The 14,222-nt window shown below is 44.0% G+C and overlaps 1 protein-coding gene across 4 annotated transcripts; it reads right to left on the bottom strand.

The window, feature by feature from the left end:
• Window positions 1–186: 186 nt before the first annotated feature.
• Window positions 187–13,854, bottom strand: nrbp1 (nuclear receptor binding protein 1). 4 transcript variants are annotated; one of them, XM_012837558.3, is made up of 18 exons: window positions 13,056–13,854; window positions 11,886–12,214; window positions 11,274–11,396; window positions 9,389–9,490; window positions 8,996–9,085; window positions 8,534–8,574; window positions 8,185–8,279; window positions 7,855–7,938; window positions 7,395–7,453; window positions 7,202–7,300; window positions 6,937–7,069; window positions 6,688–6,775; window positions 6,488–6,538; window positions 5,975–6,110; window positions 5,045–5,098; window positions 4,243–4,306; window positions 3,911–3,966; window positions 187–3,090 (listed from the first exon to the last, which is right to left on the bottom strand). In XM_012837558.3, the coding sequence occupies exons 2-18, from the start codon at window positions 12,129–12,131 to the stop codon at window positions 2,995–2,997; spliced, it is 1,617 nt and encodes a 538-aa protein (XP_012693012.2). In that variant the 5' UTR covers window positions 12,132–12,214; window positions 13,056–13,854; the 3' UTR covers window positions 187–2,994. The 4 variants fall into 4 exon arrangements, with proteins under 4 accessions (XP_012693012.2, XP_031437030.1, XP_031437032.1 ...); XM_031581170.2 differs by lacking the exon at window positions 13,056–13,854 and adding an exon at window positions 12,971–13,035; XM_031581172.2 differs by lacking the exon at window positions 13,056–13,854 and adding an exon at window positions 13,003–13,027.
• Window positions 13,855–14,222: the final 368 nt, after the last annotated feature.

Raw genomic sequence — 14,222 nt, 5'->3', positions numbered from 1 at the left:
CCTGATTTAGCTAATCAAGAGTATTATAATCGCACAGACTTCCATCAGTTGCATTTTCAGCAGGCTTACAGGATTCCTGTGTGCAGAGAGGTTTCAGGAGAAGAACTGACAATCCCTGATTTATCATATTGATTCAGATATCCAAAACCTAAACCAGGAAAAAAAATAGACACTTGGAAAAGCGAATAATGGAAGTGCTATAATGGTCACATTTATTTCAAGAAAAAAATTAATTCAAAAAAAGGAAGAAAAAAAGAAAGGAAACTTTTGCAAAGGCGGTTTTGAAGTTATGTCCAGCGTGATCTACACAAGGTTGACATACTTTAACAGTGCTTAGAACATTGCCAAAAACCAGCTAAGAGAACCGGAATCTGAAGAGCTCCTTGACCTATCGGATCACATGTGACTGCAGATCTTCAGGATGCTCTCATCAATCTTGTGTGTACGTTCATTCAGGTTTGAAGAAACCCATGAGGGTTTTGATTGAAACTCTGCCTGCAACCTTCATCTTTGTGTGGCATGAAACCGTTAGCTTATGCATCAATGACAAAGTAATATTATGCCGTTTGGTTTAAAGGATAGACAATTGCATTTCATAAAATAAAAACACCTAGTATGTTTTGCCTTCACATTAAAGAGACTTCTCCCCAGAAATGAAAACTGACATCTACTTTTCTGATATTTAAAACCTTTCATGGTGGCGTTTTCCACAAAATGGAGGAAGAGATTAGGTTGTAGAATGCCAAGGCAGCTCATTTTCATTACATGACAATGGACACTTGCCACATCTCTGTCCACAAACTATTAAAACCTGGGCAAGCATTCCACAGCACACAGGCAAAATAGTCTTCACTGGCTTTTATGTGGTGGAATCAATGATCAGCTGAGTTTTATTGGGATGAAATATTTCAGCAAAAACTCAATTTCACAGCTCATTTCTCACAGGCAGAAAAGAAAGTGTTTGACAGCATGAACTGAGGGGAAAATCTTTAAGGAAAATATTAGTTTATGTTCCAAGCTGTTCCCCTCACAAAACCACTTGAAGAATTTGAACATATTAAATGAATCATTTAGAAGGTTTTTGTTGCTCCCCGTCTTGGCCAAACATCTTGACCACTTCCCACTGGTAAGGTAGAGACAAATAGCCTGGCAAATCTGCTAGTCAATTTCTTTTCCTTTCCACAGAAAAAAAGGACAACTCCACCCCACTCATTTCTACCAGCAAACATTTCATGTAAATGATCATTGACATGAACAGTAAATTATCATTTTCATTTGAAGGTAACCCTCTCTTTCAGTCCATTTAACAGTAATACCCATAGGAAAGTCCCAGAAACTACCTTTAAAGCAGTGTTCCCAAAGGCTTGTAGAACGAAAACCGATGAAAGTCAACAATTACAGAGTACAGTAGTGCAAACTAGCAGCTAGTTGGATCTTCCAGCAGAGAGCCCATAGGTCTCGAGTCTTGCAGCATAAGCAGCCGGCACGTTACTACGGAAGTCTTTAAAGACATCAGCTGATGATAATTACATAACGTAAGTGACTGGGGCATGCATGACACTTGCAACCCACCAACCAACACCTTTATTTGTCTAAGAACCAAGAACAAACAAAAGGCCTCCTCCCCTACGCAATAACTAAGACGTTGCACCTGGCATTCTCTAATTCAATCTGGAAGTGGTGTTCATCTATTTTTTTTTTTTTTCTTCTTTAAACCAAGCTGTGAAACCAAAGGTAAGTGTACTATGTGCATGCATGTTTGTTATGTACAGCAAATGTTCGGTTTTCACATATGGCTACACAGAGGCCATCAAGATGCCGAAGCCTTTTTGCACAAATGTCAAGATGGTTGCTGATAAGTCAGTTAAGAATGTAAAATAAAGGATAGTGGTGACTGGGTTTTTTGTTCCATCTTAGAAGGCACAGAAACACGAGAGGTGTACACTTGCCGACAAAAAAAAAAAAGTCACACAGAGAAGACCTGCTGTACAGGGGAAGTCAGGTCTAGTGCCCTTTTCCTCATAAACCGCACTTAAGACGAAACGTTCCATGGTAACTGAAAGCTTTACATTCCAAAACCAAAAAGAAAACAAATACAAAAACAGCCACACTGTGCTAAAAAGTGAAAACAAAAACAACAAAAATCAACACTAATGAGAAGTACATAGATAAATAATCCACATTTCTCTCAGCATTCTTTCTTTGCTCCCCTCCCTTTCAATCTTGGCTCAGATGAATTGAATAAATCATGATTACAACCACAGGAATTGTATGCCCCCACCAAATAAAAGGTAATTAAGCCTTTCTTATAGGGCGTTGTGGAAGAGAGTGTGTGTGGGGAAAAGAAAACTTGTGATAACACTGATTCCTGATTGCAGAATCAGGTAGATAACAAGTGGCAGAAGATGACTGTAGACTGATCACAACTTGGTGCATTTGACTCCATGCACATACGGAGAGCAAGAGAGGGGAATTAAGAGGGTTGGCATGGTGCACACATCCCACCTCGAAATAACAGCCCCCCCCCCCCCCCCAAAAAAAAACCTATACCACAGATACCAAAAGTCAAAAAAACATATTTCCCCAAAAAAATTGCAATAAGTAATACTGACTTTAAATAAGAATCGAGGTGCTTTCTTCTTTTAAAACAGAGAAGCGGACAGCTACACTGACAGATATAACAAACGTATAAAAGGACCCGAAAACTCCCAACACCAACCCTCTCCTAGTATGACTCCTAGGGCTTCCATCCCTGTCCCAATCTACAGCCGCAGAAGGGGGGGGGGGGGGGTTCATGCACTCAAGGGGGTGGGGGGACTCGCACAATAAGAGTGGCTTCCCCCACCCCTGAAACCCCCCTTGCAAAGCTTTTTTTTTTGTGATGGAGCGCCTCGGTGTCCTTCCTCCTGGGTGGGCTGGAGGTTGGCGGCGAGAGGCTTGGGGAGGGGCTCATGGAGGGTGGGTGTGGGGTGGTGCGTTCACACCCCCCCTCTGCTACGAGGAGACGGTGACGGGGTTGAGGGAGCCATTGCGGCTGTAGAATTTACTGAAGGCCTCTTCCAGCACAGAGGCGAGACGCAACTGATCCCCCTGCAGACGAGACACAGACAGAGCAAAGAGAGGAAAGAAAAAGAGCGTGGGAAGACAGAGTTGGGGCGACAGGAATGAATGAGAGTGAGGGGGAGCAAGGGAGAAAGTAGTAGAAGTGTGTGTGTGTGTGTGTGTGTGTGTGTGTGTGTGTGTGTGTGTGTGTGGAGAGGGTAGGGTCAAGGGTCAGAAACAGAGATGTAATGTTTACAAGTGTGGGTAAACATCACCATGTTTGACGGTGGAGGTTGAATTGAGCAAAAAAAGAAGAGTGCAGAAAGAACGGGGAAGAACAGAGAGAGAAAAAAAGAGAAAAATGTTAAGCAACTGTGCAGATGGTATGACGACAGCCTTTCCAAGAATGGAAACATCCGGGCAAAAGATGAATGCTTGCCAGCAATTAGGAGGATTTGTTCATCCTTCACTACTGATGAGAAAATAGCATGTAATCAGTGCAAACGAGCGGTGCACTGATAAGCACTGGCACTGAGGGGTGTCATTCCCCAGCAGCTGTGCGACCCACTTACTACATGGCACCACTCCCATACAGATGACTCAGCTTGGTGTCGTAACCACAGTATGAAAAGACTAGGACTGGTTCAGTGACACATCTGACTTTGGACTGCGGGCATGAAATGAAGTGGAGATGCCTGAATAAAATTATTGTACCTTGAAATAAGTTTGTTATACCAAGACGTCTGACGGCTATATATTAAAAAGGAATGTTTGCATGCCACAACACTATAAAGACGACATATCATTCTACCGCGGACTGTGCAAGAGTATTAAGATCACACTGGTGAGGAAAGTGTGCATGCCTTACCTCACTGATGAAGCCAAGCTGAACCAACTCCACGGCGAGCTCCTGCACATTCTCATCTGTGGGACACAGAAAACATTAGAACCTCCCACCAACCACTACATAACACACATACACATGCACACACACACACACAGGGACACACAGAAACAGAATCACACACACACACACAGAACCACAGAGACCAGCAGAAACTCCCCCACATATTTTAGCATGATGTTATTTGGTTCCTGTCCATTGTCAATTATGACTACATTACAAAACTCGTCTGTGTGTAACCGAATGGCTTACCACAAATATGGGACATGCAGACAAGACAGGACAAATGCACGTACTTGGTAATAAGTCACAACTTAAATGCCTGTTCAGCTTGTCCTCCAGTTTCAGCAGCAGGGTCAACTGCAGGAGCAAGAAACAAGAATTCAGAACTCGGAAGGCAGTCTGGTGTTCCAGTGACAGCCACAATGAAGATCCTTCCATTGATTTGCATGGTGCAATGGACTACCATGAATATGCATGGAAACATTCTTACACCACTTTTTCAGAACAGTGAAGATTCCAGACGTGGCGACCCAAATCTGTCAAACACTGAGACTGCACAAAAGGTTTTAACTGTGCAAGAGACAAGTGTTGATGTAAGCTGGTGACACTCTGTGAACTGTCACTACGATGCAAACTTCAAGCGTGTTTTTTCCTTACACTAGTTTGTGTGTGTGTTTAACTTTAACACTGTCTCTATTGTGGATACCATCATCTTTGAAATAGTCATAGTTATGTCATGCGCTAACAATTTTCTCAATTTCATGTAAGTTCAAAGCTAGCTCGACTTATGTTCTAACAAACTAAACCCTCCTTTAACCACACTCAGCCGTGAGTATATTTTATAAGCATCAACTCTGCAGAAACTCCAAACACATGGACATACACACAACCTGAACTCGCAGATCCCCCCCTCTCTCTCTACCTCATCATTCGGGGGACCTGGATTTACACACTAGCTTAGTTTCATTTCTTGCTGCAAATGTGCATGGCAACAACCAGAACCCCATCTTGGCCCAGAACATGAGTAACCATGACAGTGGGGCTTTTGGGGGGGGGGGCAAAAGGGAATGAACACAAGCAAAGTCAGACTCTTACATGGTGCTTAGCGCCCTCATCCACTGGCTCAATATTGCACTGCATCTGCAGGACCTGAGGAGAGAACATCATCATCATCATCAGCTTTGTCGTCACTAGGTACGTAATAACATAACATTGTTCCTGTTTTGGGCATCAGGTGCTTGTTCTTAAAAGTCTGCAGGATCTAGTTTATGTCCTGGATATTCTCCAGATATATGACTTCTCTGAGCACAATACAAATAAATCCAAACTGAACTGAGTATTATCTTGAGCACAAAAAGCTGAAATGAATTTGCATGCAATGATTTGTAGCAGACAGTGGTTACTTTTGAGTTGTGTTTGAATCCCGACCACTAGATAGCATATCTCACTATTCTGATTGTATAAAAAGAGGAAGCTTTTTTTTAAACTTGTGGTGGCGTGTTCTTTTTTGTTACCAGTTTTTCTCAAATTTGATTTATAAAAATGAATAAACCGCAATACATCTCCTTGCTTACAGTATCTCAATGCATCACAATATATTAAATTGTAACCCCTGTATCATAAGATGTATTGTATCGCCAGATTCTTGCCAATACAGAGCCCTATGGGTCATACTGTTGACACACATATTTCTTTGACAGCGTTTTTCTTTTTTTTTTCTTCCTTAGTCTCACTGGCGTCAAGTTTGCTTTTGGGGGAGTATTGACACATTTTGTCCGCCGTGTCTTTGTTTCAATGATCCTGAACATATGTAAACAGCCCACACACAAGTAACATCTAGTCAAACTAAAACGGCCACGATCTACACCTTGCTGCTTGGTGGAGGGCTAAACCAACTTTCCTGTAGAACGCCATTTTGACGGTACAAACATCTAAAATGGAAATGATTCAGACTGATTCTACTGAATTAAAGCGCAGTTTCTGTCTGTGTAAACTCTGTGTGTTGGGACAATCATCAGCACTGACCTTCCTGGTCTCTAGCTCGGCAGGCTCAGGCGTGGGGGTCTTGACCGAGGGCGGCACGATGGGAGACTTGACTGTCTCCTGCTGGGGCTGTTGAGGGCAGGGGACCCCGAACGCCGTCAGGGGGTAGATGCCATTCCTGAGTCACACGAGGGGGGGGGGGGGGGGGGGGGTCAGTACCAACACTTTTCACCCACCTCACTCATTCCGACTTTCAAAGAATCACTAACGTAATCAGTAGTGAACAAGAAATTCCACTGATGCGGTGAGGCGGGCCAGGTGTGCAGAATAAACATGAACGGTAAAGGCAGGAGAGCAGATCTTTACCGCTGCTTCTGCTCAAACAGATAACCCCCATAGCTTCCCCCGCTAAACTAGAATTTCCACATATGCCTGTGCATGTCAAGTCAATTAACTGTGAAGCATGACTAAACTGAATACACTACATGGTAAAAAGGATGTATTAGAACAGCGAGGCAAACACATATGAAAGGTAAATGTAGGAGGGGTTCTTACCTCACATCCTCCAGGAACTTATCTAGTTCCAAAGCAGGAAACTGTGAAAGCCTGAGAACACGGACACAAATAACACAAATCAATAACTCCCAATCCCAACACTGCACAACACCAGATATGGTGAATAAACATGAACTACATACTTTAATGATTATTAACACAAAACATCAGAAGGTTCAGAGTGACTGACACACACGTACTTTAACTGGACACCCCGATTCTCCACAATGACCAGGTTAGGGTCCATGTTCTTGGTCATTTCCTCTAACGCGTTTTCGGGGATCATGTCTGTGCGAGGAGGAAGAAAAGGTTTTCAGTGCACAATGAGAACATATTTAATTCAGCACATATAGCTCGTGCTTTATAAACAACAAACAGCATGACAGAGACGGCCTGTGATTGGCTGCCTGGAGTGTCTGTGAATGTGATTGGCTGAGTGACAGACTCACGTTGGTGGCTGACGATGCAGTGAGCTGCAAGCAGCTTTAGCAGAGGCACCTCAAACAGAGCCTGGTGGAACAGCAGCTCCCGCGCTGTAGGCCTCTTAAAGGGGTCCACCTCCAGACACTTCTGGATGAACTCCTACACAATGCATGAAGGCCGTCAATTATAAAATAAATACAAATTTTAAAAACTCAGCAGACACACATTTTTACATGCACCACATACCCAGGAGAGACACACACACATAAAAGCACAGATCCACTCCCTCACCCTTTGCAGTGGGTCCTCCAGGAACTGAATGGCACTGTTGATGGCCTCTTGCGAGACGTAAGACGACTCTCCGTTGCTTTGGATCTCCAGCACAGCCATCTAAAGAGGGCAAAGGAAACAATCACGGGGGGTCAGCCTGGCCAAACAGAGTGAACCAATCTTCACGCACACAGACTGGCGCGCCAACACTCACCTCTAAGGCGCACATTCCAAAGGAATAGATGTCGACAGCTGTGGTGACGTCGGCAACCGCTGGACAAGGATAAGATGAGAGGGGGAAATGATTATGTGTTGAACAGATTTACATTATCAGTATATAGTATCAGTATCATCTGATACATGAATTAGTCTAAAAGACAGTTGAATGCTTCAATGTGTTCAAGCAAAGTTCCATATTTGGTAGCTCAGAAGTACTGTATCATATACTGAGAATATAATATTGTACTGATGACCAGGTCAGTTTATTGTTATATGACACACAATCTGTTATTCTTGGATGTTGGCCCTTGAACCTAGTTCTCAATTTTCATACACAGTTCAACTAAACACTGCACCTGGTGAGTTGATACATCACATGATCTTAAAGAGTAACAGCTGACGGCAGATGAATATTTAGTGTGGGGACATCAGAACTCAGTCGATTGAGCCCTTACCTCCATATTCTGGAGCAAAGAAATGCAAGCTCTTCTGCTCCTCTCGACATGTCTTCACGTGGTTGTTTATGGTGTCTGGGGCCACTGTAAAACAAGACAGGGAGAGAGAGAGGGAGTGATAGATAGAGATAGATAGAGAAAGAGAGAGATAGATAGAGAAAGAGAGAGCCAGAGCCAGAGAGAGAGAGAGAGAGAGAGAGAGATGTGGGTGGGATAAGAGAGGGAAGACTAGGGATTAGCCACAAAGGCGAGCTCTGGCATAGCAGTGTGCCAGGAGAGATCAGACCACACACGGTCACTGAGCATGGAGCAGTAGGACGGGGTACACACCTGATCCGATCTTAATGAGACCATTGTGTTGGATGAAGATGGTGTCGCAGGTCAGGTTGCCATGGATGATGGGAGGGTCACATGAGTGCAGGTAACTGCAGAGAGGGAGGTGTTAGGCAAACTCCATATATGTAGACATGCTATGGAACCACTATCCTATCGTGCTGGATGTTGTGCTCATGTCCTTTGGCTTAGACGCACAATAGTTAGAAGACAAATGTGTATGTCTTAATTTGTAAGGTTGAGAACTTTCCAGACGTGCAGTGATCTGTATTTACAGAGAGATATGGCAGAAACATTGCTGAGCCTACGGCAGGAGCGGTGTGTGTGTGTGTGTGTAGACACCAACCTGAGGGCAGACAGGATCTGGGTGCACCACCGCTTCCAGGCCTGACAAGGCAAGCACAGACACGTGTGAGCTCTCACACTCATATGGCTAGTAAGATGAACAATAAACCACGTTCCTAATACATCATTCCAAACAGCACACGCATAAACAGTTTCTATTCTCAGAACTGCCCGGGTTGCTTATTTATATCTCCTACGAAGATGGAGAAGAACCACACTTTCTCTGTGGACTAACGAGAGGCAAATCAAACAGCGGGTCTGTGGAGACAAAGCACTGGAGGCACGAGGCATTCATTCATCACAAGGGCGTTTGGTCTACACAGGTGAGGGGAGAGCTCCCCCGTTGCCTGCATCTGGGTCGGACCCGGGAGGTTCTGTTTTTAGAGTCCGGTTAGAAACTAGGCACGTGTGTTTGCAGAGGTTGGAAAGTAAGCAAGGAAGGCTAGACAAACAGTTTCATCACCTTCTCGTTCATGGTCTTGTGATTCTTCTTGGTCTTCTTCAGGAACTGCTTCAAGCTCCCTGAGGACATGTACTCTGTGATGAAGATGACCTGTGGGGAGGGAGAGGGAAGGGGGTAACAGGGGGCTTCATTATACTACTGTTCTGAATAATACCCTAGGACAAAACATACACAGCCAAACACACACACACTTTTTCTCATGCACATACACACATATTCCACACCCTGGTCAAAACATCATTAAGTGTGATATTGCGCCACAGCTCTTAGGCATGATTCGGACAGAGAATCTTGTGATGGGAGCTGGCAGGCCTTCAGCTGAACCCTGGAGATGTGGGCCAGGCTTAAAGGTGATGGTGGTGGTGGTGGTGGGGGAAGGGGTTAGGGACTCACCCGGGCTCGGTTCTCCTTCACATCAGCCCAGTACTTGTGGAACTTCACGATGTTCAGGTGCTCCAGCTGGATCAGGTTGTCAAATACAGCTTTCACTTTCTCCTGGAAGTCAGAAGAGGAGAGAGAGAGATTGGAGGTTAATGTAAAGAAGCAGATAGAGAAAACAGATTATTTTTTTTATTTTTTTTAAGATAGCAAAGATAGAAAAGGAGAAGCATAGAGAGAAATGAAGAATGAGAGAAAGCAAGAGAGTGGGGAAGTGAGAGGCAGAACTCAGCAGCAGGGACGGGTTCATGACATGACAAGATGATCTGGCCAAAATTCAAAGAGGAACCATTTGTGTTCTTATCTATGGCTGTATATTCAAAATATGTATGCTGTTTCTCTCTGCGAGCAGTTCCAGAGGAAGGCACACAGGAGGGAAGCTGAGAGGAGGAAACCCCTTCACATGTGCCTTCCCCAGCCTGTATGTGCAACAGAAACAAAAGGTCACAGGGTTTAAGAATATAAAGGATTTACACCAAACCCATTCATCTTCCTTCTCTGTTCTCTTCCTTCGAGGACAGATAACTATTGACCGTGTTGGCTTCAGTGCATATCCCTCCGTTCCAGGCATTCTGGGTCACCAAGGAGGAAACATTGTCACAGTTACATGGTGATGTAACCGTGACAATCACCTAAGAGACTATCACCTAAAGTCCAACAGAGAGACTGGTGCATTTTGTTCTCACTCGAATCAAATCATACTCCTACTCCTAACAGCACTGAGCAGCACCAGGCCTTGATCAAATGCGTCACGTAGTGAGAATGTGTTACGGACATGGCACATTAAACACATACTTTCCAGACCGCCGGCTAACAATAAACAGGAAATCCACACGCGGCCCCTGTGCAGCTCTCAGAGGAAATCAAAAGTGATATTGTGCGATACGGGAGCTGCAGACATGGTCGCCGCGATGCTAATTAAAGAACAGAAGGTGTGCAGACACGAGTGCCAACCCTCTGTGTAGGCGAATCCAATTCAGAGGTTTTCCTCATCAAACTGAGGGGGCACTGGTCCAATAAGCAAAGCCCACTCAGGGTTTTTGACACCAGGAGCTAAATCAATGGATGGGAGACGTTGTGCAACAAACACAAAAGTTATTGTTGTTGCTGCTGCAACTTTTTTTGTTTCTTTTTCACAACCATGCCCCCCCTCTAATAATTCTAGCTTCTAAAGGAAACCCAGTTTCCTAAAGGCTTAGAACATGTGTAATTGCTCTCTCAGTAGAGCTTTCTGGTCAGAGAGGAAAGCCAGCTAATGCGGACGCACTGAGATGCTGATCAAGGCATCAAACAATGCAGCCAACATTTCAGTGAAACTTTCAATGTTTACCTCTGTGCCTCACGCATATGACAAATCTGAGCAGAAATGTGATTAATTGAAATGAGACATGGCAAGGGCAGTAGACTGAATGTGAAAAAAGGCTAGATTCTATACTTGAATGTGTGACAGATAGGCTCCTCCAAACAGCATTTCTAAGCAGGCCGAGTGCAGTCGAGCTGAAGCACATTTCTCAATGACAGACAATAAAAAAAACATGCCATTTGGCTTGAATCAACACCAGCCTTTCAGCAATTGCACAATGTTTTCTTTTTGTCGTCGTCATTAAAACCTGACTTGACAGGGGGTTGTTGTCCTGTGCCATGACTAATCACAAGGACCTTTGGCTTCTGTCTCTGAGCTACTTGGCAGCTTCAAGTCGATGACTTCATTCCTTTTCAGGCTTAATTAACCTCGTCTACCCCACATTTAAGGTGTACACAGTATATGGAAATATAACAGGTTAAATGCCATGAGTCAGTGAAAAGCTGACTATGTCTTTCATGGGGGGTTGAAGTATACCTCCTGCAGTTTGAAGTTCTTTCGCTCGGAGAACATGACCTCGTTCCACACCACCTCCACGCCCTCCTCTGTGTCCATGGCCAGGTATGCGTTGTCGATACCGGGGACGTTACGCTGGTTCACCTGCACACAGAGCAGCATGTGTTGAGTGGGAGAGGGCACAGCAGACGCCCTGATGCTCACCTGTGCTGTACGGGCTCTGACTTACACCTGTAACTCATAAGGAATGACTTTTCCAGGTGCCTTGTGATGCTTTCAATGATGACGTTATGATTTGTTTACGAGTTATTTTGTGAAACATCCAAAGAGTGGTTGTCATTCTTGAACTAACCATCATGTAAACTACTGAACTGTTGTGAGTAGTAACACAAGGCATCCTGCTCCTGACCTTTACTTATTCACCATTGATGTCTGGTGTAAATGCTTTGCTGCATCTCTACTAAGACTGAAACCTCAGTTTACCTCACTGCATTCCTGTCCAGCTTGATCCATACTTTAACCTTCTTTGTGTGTTTCTGCTAGCTACAACTGCAGTCATTTTTTGATAAGACTACAACTAAGGATTCCTGGCTGCTACGAATTCCATTTTCAACCTGATATTTCTGGTTTTACCTCCTCCCTGCGCTTCTGCCAGCGGCCACAGGGACTCTCCTCCAAGATCTCTGACTCATCCTCACTCTCCTCTTCCTCGTCTTCAGTGGCAGCTGCAGGTGGACCCTGGTTCACCGTGGAGACGGGGGGCGAGACCGAGGACACCCCCTGACCAGCGCTAGGGGCAGAGGCCGTGGACTCTGACTTGCCGTCCAGCGCTGATGCTAGGGCCGAGCCCTGCACAGGTTTTCCCTCTCCCTCTGACATCACGCTTTGTCCAAACTCCACTCCGAAATCCAAATGTCCAAGTCAAGTCCTGCACACTCACACCACAGGTGGGTGGCAGAGAACTGCAAATGGAATTAAATGTAGAGTTACCAATATGCAACATAAAGAAATCTCAAGGTAAAGCAGACTGTTTTCATAACTCATTTAAGATATTCTAAGTAAGCAACATTGACTCATCAAAAGCTAAAATAATATGCTTACGTAGTGTCACCAAAACACAGGTAGCCAGCAAATGCTAGAGAAGGTATGGCGTACAAAAAACATTCCGGTAAAATCGCCCAACCAAGAGCTTGAAGTTAAAGTACCAGGGGTTAGTGATAACTAAGCTAACTGTCTAGAAAACAATGTCTTGTTATTTCAGGTAACATAGCAGGGGCGAAAGTTCTACTCAAAAGAGCAGAAACAGCTTGCCAAAAAAGGCAACCCCAGTCCCAACCCATGCATTTGGAAATTAAGTTACGCTAGTAAACTTGAGAGCTAAAGTTAGCAAGCTACCACCATTGCCAATTTAGATGGCCAGCAACATAAATCGCAAACTTGGTTAGTAGCAAGTACCTAAACAAACTACTATTTTGTTACCTCGGTGTTATTAACACCAACAAATGTGTGAAAACTAGTCGACACTGATGTGTTTCTGAGCCATCACCATCTAGCGAGAGGTAAGCGGGCTAATGTCGCTGCTCTCCCGAAATACTTCCAGGGTTCCTCCCCTCAGCACACACTCATGCTAAGGCCTGTGTGCCAAATCAACTACGTATCTATGTAAACCCCGATAGTGAAAACCTACTCAGCATTATGTACTAAAACGTGGAACCTACCAAACAAGAGACTGTATTGTGATTAACGTTACCTGTCGACATGAAAAAAATCAACATACCATAGCAGCAACGTTAAACAACTTACCTTAGTTGAAGATGAGCGGTGTCGAGCCAGCTCCGCCGGAAACGAGAAGACTTCTGGGTATTTGGAGTAACGTTAAATCCTCTGTCAATAAAATTCGTGTACGAAGTGGTCACGATTTTGCCAAACAGTTACAAGAACTACAACGCCTACTAGCTACGTATTACTTTCTTCAACACTGTCAATTCCCCTGTGAAGCTTATTTGATATTCAGGCCACGGTGCTAGCTTGCTGGCTAAATAGGTTTGGCTTGCAGACTAACCTAACCTTCTGTGAGATGACAAACTTGCCAAGCAAGCCAACTAGCTAAAATGAGCTAGCAAGCTAGCTACTAATCAACTTTATCAAAAGTGCACCCACACGCCAAATTGCAGTTCCTTTTATTAAATGACAATGCGCGAGTTCACACAAGTTATATCGTAGCCACACAGTAAGTTAACCTAGGCAGCCTGGTCTGCAGCACCACTACCAAAATAGCTTGCTGGCTAGGACAAGCAGCTAGTTTTGCTAATATTAGCAAGCAAGCTGTTAGCACCTTGCTAACCTTTGCTAGCTAGCCGCTAGCTAGCTAAATCTTTATTTAACCTTAGCTTCTTCTTAGTGTCATTAAACAACGTATAACTGATAAACATTTAATTGTAAAATTATATTCATATACATCCGCTTTCTGACATCGCTATTTTTAAATTAAAGACAGATTTAAGCCGACTTGTAATTGTGGCTAATGGCGACACACAAACGACTGAAAATACTGCTAGAGACTAGAGGCTTCCCCTGGAAGATGTCTTCAGCGTTTTGATGCAAAAAGTGATTGACACTACCACAGCCAATCAAAATGTGCGGATTTTGTAAGTTCAGTTTCTTGATTGGCTGGGGTCAATAGATTCGGGAGGAGTGGACTTTGCAATATTGCGTTAAGGCCAACAGTGGGCGCCATTGAACCCTTGGAAATCATGGTCTCTGTAAGATGCGTATTTTCAAAAAATTCCAGTAGGCCAATTCTCTTCTCTCCTATACGTTTTTTTTTAACATGTTCTTGTATGTCTATTGATGATGCATAGTGGAATTATGAACGTCATGGTGGATGCCATTTAATTAATCCATATCATTACAATGAAGCTCCTGTTGGCTTGTTGGTGCTTTCAACAAAGTAAACAGATCAGTAGCAGA

Source organism: Clupea harengus, chromosome 15, assembly GCF_900700415.2.
Source record: "Clupea harengus chromosome 15, Ch_v2.0.2, whole genome shotgun sequence".
In the NCBI taxonomy this organism is placed as follows: domain Eukaryota; kingdom Metazoa; phylum Chordata; class Actinopteri; order Clupeiformes; family Clupeidae; genus Clupea; species Clupea harengus.
Note: the sequence above shows the minus strand (reverse complement) of the source record. Positions and strands in the feature narration are given on the sequence as shown.